Genomic DNA, 3853 nt, shown 5'->3' with positions numbered 1-3853 from the left:
ATTTCTGCATGCAGCGCTGGAAGGTGGCGCCGGCGTTCTTCAAGCCGAACAACATGGTGACGTAGCAACATACACCCCAAAGGGCGTGATGAAGGACGTCTTCAGGGCGTCGGCCGGGTCCAGCTTGATCTGATGGTAGCTGGAGTAAGCGTCCAGGAAGGACAGGAGCTCACACCCGGCGGTCGAGTCGATGACTTGGACGATCCGCGGGAGGGCGAACGGATCCTTGGGACAGGCCTTGTTGAGGCCGGTGTAGTCGATACACATGCGCCAGGTCTTGTTCCTCTTCAGGACGAGGACTGGATTGGCCAGCCACTCGGGGTGAAACACTTCCATTATGACGCCGGCCGCCAAAAGCTTGGTGACCTCTTCACCAATGGTCCTTGACTTTTCTTCGGAAAATCGTCGTAGGGGTTGATGGACGGGCTTGGCGTCCTTGCGGACGTGAAGTTTGTGCTCGGCGTACTTCCTCGGGATACCCGGCATGTCCTTGGGGGTCCATGCGAAGATATCCCGATTCTCACGGAGGAAGTCGACGAGCTCGCCTTCCTATTTGCTGTCGAGGCGGGCGCCTACGATGACGTACTTGCTGCAGCTGGGGTCTTCTGGGTTGAGCTTCACTTTCTTGATCTCCTTGGAGGGCTTGAAGGCGGCCTCATCGGCCGGACCTGAGGTCGGGATCGATGCGGCGGAGGCCTCGCCTGCCAGGGCGACGATCCGATCGAGCTGGCGCCGCTCCTCGGCAATGACCAGCGACTCGGCCAACTTGGCGCCATCTCGGGCGCACTCCAGGGACTTGCGGTAATCGCCGGTGATGGTGATGATGCCCTTGGGACCCGGTATCTTCATCTTCAGGTACGAGTAGTGGGGAACCGCCATGAACTTGGCGAGCGCGGGCCGGCCCAGCAACGCGTGATACGCACTGGACAGGTCCACCACTTCGAACCAGATCGGTTCGCGCCGGAAGTGGCTGCTGTCACCAAACAGGACGTCTAGCTGGACCCGGCCAATGGAAAATCGTCTGGGTCGGCTCCAGGTCCTCGGCCTTGAGGCCGAGCTTGGTCATCGTGTCGCGGTAGAGGATGTTGATGCTGCTGCCGCCATCGTTGAGGACTCAGGAGAACTTGCATGTGCTCCGCGCGATGATGGTGGGGTTGAGGACGAGGGTGTAACCACCCGGGCTTGGCATGACTGCCGGGTGATCCTCTTGGGTCTAGGTGATCGGGCGATCCGACCAATGCATGAACTCCGGCTTGGCTGGGACGATGATGTTCACCTCCTGCCGAAGGAGGCACTCGCTGCGCTTGTCATCGCCGAGGCTGGTGAAGACGACGTAGGCCGCGTTCTGGTCCGGGTAGGCGTCGTTGCGCATCGCGCCGCCAGCTGGAGGCGGTGGTGGAGGCAGAGGCGGCTGCCCCGCGCTTGGAGCCGGAGCCGGAGGGGGCGGGACGTCGCTCCTCATGATGCGCTTGGTGATGGCGCACTACCGGAGCATGTGCGTGGAGGGTTTTTCGCCGCTGTGGTGCTTGCAGGGGGCGTCGAGCAGCTGCTCGAAGCTCATGGCGGGTTGCCATGCCGTCTTGCTGGTTTGCCGGTGCTTTGCCGCCGGGTCCGCCGCAGGCTCGGCGGCCGCGACGTGGCGCCGGCTGGTCGGCCTTGCGCTTGTTGTTCTGGTGATGCTGCTGTCGGCTGCTTTCGCCGGCCGGCTTCGGAGGGGGAACCGGCTTCGCCTTGCCGGCTTCATCCAGCGCCACCTGGATCTTCATGGCTGAGTCGGCATTGGCGTACTTGTCCGCCGTCACCATGAGTGCGGCCATGGTGGCCGGCTCGGAGAGTAAGACTTGTGCTTGAGGAGGGTGCCGTCTCGGCACCCGTTGACGAAGTACTGGATCGCCTGGACTTCATGGACGCCCTCGTAGCTGTTCCGGAGCTCGGTCCAGCGTGCGAGGTACTCGCGACCGGTCTCCACAGCCCCCTGCACGCACATGGCGAGTTGGCTAGGGCGGTCGGGTTGCTTGTAGGTCCCCGTGAAGTTGCGGATGAAGGCTTCCTCGAAGTCCACCCACGTGTTGATGCTGCCCATCGGCAGGCTGTTCAACCACGTGTGGGCCGACCCTTGGAGCACACGGCGAGACGATCATTGGCACCGGTGATGCCAATGGCCGTGGTGTAGTCGGTGAGCCAGTCTCTTGGCTTCACCGTCCCATTGTACTTGGGGGTGTCACGGGGGAGCATGAATCCTTTAGGGAAGGGCTCCTCCCGGATGCGAGGGCCGATGCACGCCGCCCCGATAGCGCCACTCTCCTCCACCTCCAGGGAGTGAGCGAGCCGATCTAGGCGGTGGCGAGCGTCCGCGTCGTTGATGGCGCGCGGGCCGAGTCGACTTGTGGTCAGGCCACGGGGGCCGGGTCGGTAGGACCCGGACGCCGGCCATGCTGGCCAGGTCTGCACTGGATCTCTAGGACGGGCTCGTCGCCCAATCCATCGGCGGCCGTAGCGGCCGGGTCGGGCCGAGTCCGGGCTCAGCCGGAGTGCGCCTCGCCGGGTGGCGAGGAAGCGGTGTGCAGAAGTTCGCTGGACCCACCAAGGCGGGCGGAGCCGGATCCCGCTGGCTTGGCGAGCTGGTTGAGGCGGTCCTGTTGGGTGTTGGCGGCGTGGAGGAGTTTGCGCATCCGCCCGATGCGCTCTTTCAGCTCCTCACCCGCGAGCTGGTCCAGGCCGGCTGCGGCTGTCTGGGCAGTGCGCATGTTCTTCGCTGGGGTTTCATAGACAGTTGGGACGGTGGCAAGGGCCCGGCCGATCGCTCCTCCCCGGGCACGCACATCGGCGACCCGACTTGGGTCGGCCACGGGCGTGAATCCGTAGGCGGCATCACGCTCCAGCCGAGTGGCGTCCAGGCGACGCTGAGTGGCAGCGAGCGTCTCGGACAGGTCCAGCATCTGTTGGCGACTTTCCTCGAGCTGGGTTCGGGCCTCAGTGACGTTGGTGGTGTCGACGTCGGTGTCGATGGGGATGCAGAGGCTCTGCATCGCGGCACGCAACGGATCGGACGGCTTGATCCGTTCCACTGCGGCCCTGGATTCGGCTGCCTTCCTCGTCTTGCTCGACGAGGAGGAGGCGCCGTCGCCAGTGACGAAGACCTCCACGTGGACGTCCATTGCCCCAGCGGAAATGCCACCACCGAGGGAGAGGGGAGAGTCGGAGTAGCTGAGCACCTCGCTGGGGTACTCGTCGGCCGCGAACGCATCAGAGATGCGCAGCGCGGTGAAGGAGGCGACAAGCGCGCCGCCGACGTCGTTCGCCAGCGCGACGGACTCGTCGGTGTAGGAGAAGGGCCCCGTCTGAAGCATGTTCCCAGCTAGCTCCTCAAGCTGCCCCACGGTGGGCGCCAACTGTCGTGGTGGGCGCACGACAGATGCCAAGGGATGGCAAAAGAGAGGAGGAGGCTCGAGGACGCTGGTGGACTCCAGAGGCGAGGTTGGAATGAGTGGGCGCGGGACGCGGGACATACCCAGGTTCGGGGCTCTCCGGAGAGATAATACCCCTAGTCCTGCCGAGTGTTGTTGTATGATTGATAGTACAATGTTGCTCCTAGAGCTGTATGGAGGAGGAAAGAAGCTGGCCAAGGCTTAGGCAGTTCCCTCTCCTCGGGTGTTGCTAACTTGGTGTGTGTGATGGAATGAGTTCTCTTCCCTCCGTCCCCATGCATGAGGGCTCCTGGGGGGTTTTATAGGTCAACCCCCCAGGGGTACAGTGGTAATGTTACAAGTCGGTGGGTCCGTATTGTCGGTGTCCGGGAACCCGGGCTAGGTGCCGCTGAGGGCTTGTGGTTCGCCGGGTTCCCCTAGGTGCG

General features: G+C 63.7%; 1 protein-coding gene across 1 annotated transcript; it reads right to left on the bottom strand.

Moving 5' to 3' along the window:
- Positions 1 to 549: 549 nt before the first annotated feature.
- Positions 550 to 1462, bottom strand: LOC147980571 (uncharacterized). The gene is made up of 2 exons (XM_087515665.1): positions 1277 to 1462; positions 550 to 996 (listed from the first exon to the last, which is right to left on the bottom strand). The coding sequence occupies exons 1-2, from the start codon at positions 1460 to 1462 to the stop codon at positions 550 to 552; spliced, it is 633 nt and encodes a 210-aa protein (XP_087371791.1).
- Positions 1463 to 3853: the final 2391 nt, after the last annotated feature.

Source organism: Triticum urartu, chromosome 3A, assembly GCF_056163025.1.
Source record: "Triticum urartu cultivar PI428250 chromosome 3A, HENAU_Tu73, whole genome shotgun sequence".
Taxonomy (NCBI): Eukaryota; Viridiplantae; Streptophyta; class Magnoliopsida; order Poales; family Poaceae; genus Triticum; species Triticum urartu.
The sequence above is the reverse complement of the archived record's forward strand: the minus strand, read 5'-3'. Positions and strand labels throughout refer to the sequence as shown.

Excerpts from the sequence above, each read along its gene's own strand:
- LOC147980571 (XM_087515665.1), bottom strand. The coding sequence starts at position 1,462 with ATGAGGAGCGACGTCCCGCCCCCTCCGGCTCCGGCTCCAAGCGCGGGG. Across the intron at positions 997-1,276 it reads AGTGCCTCCTTCGGCAGGAG|CTAGACGTCCTGTTTGGTGA; the intron begins GTGAACATCATC and ends GGCCGGGTCCAG.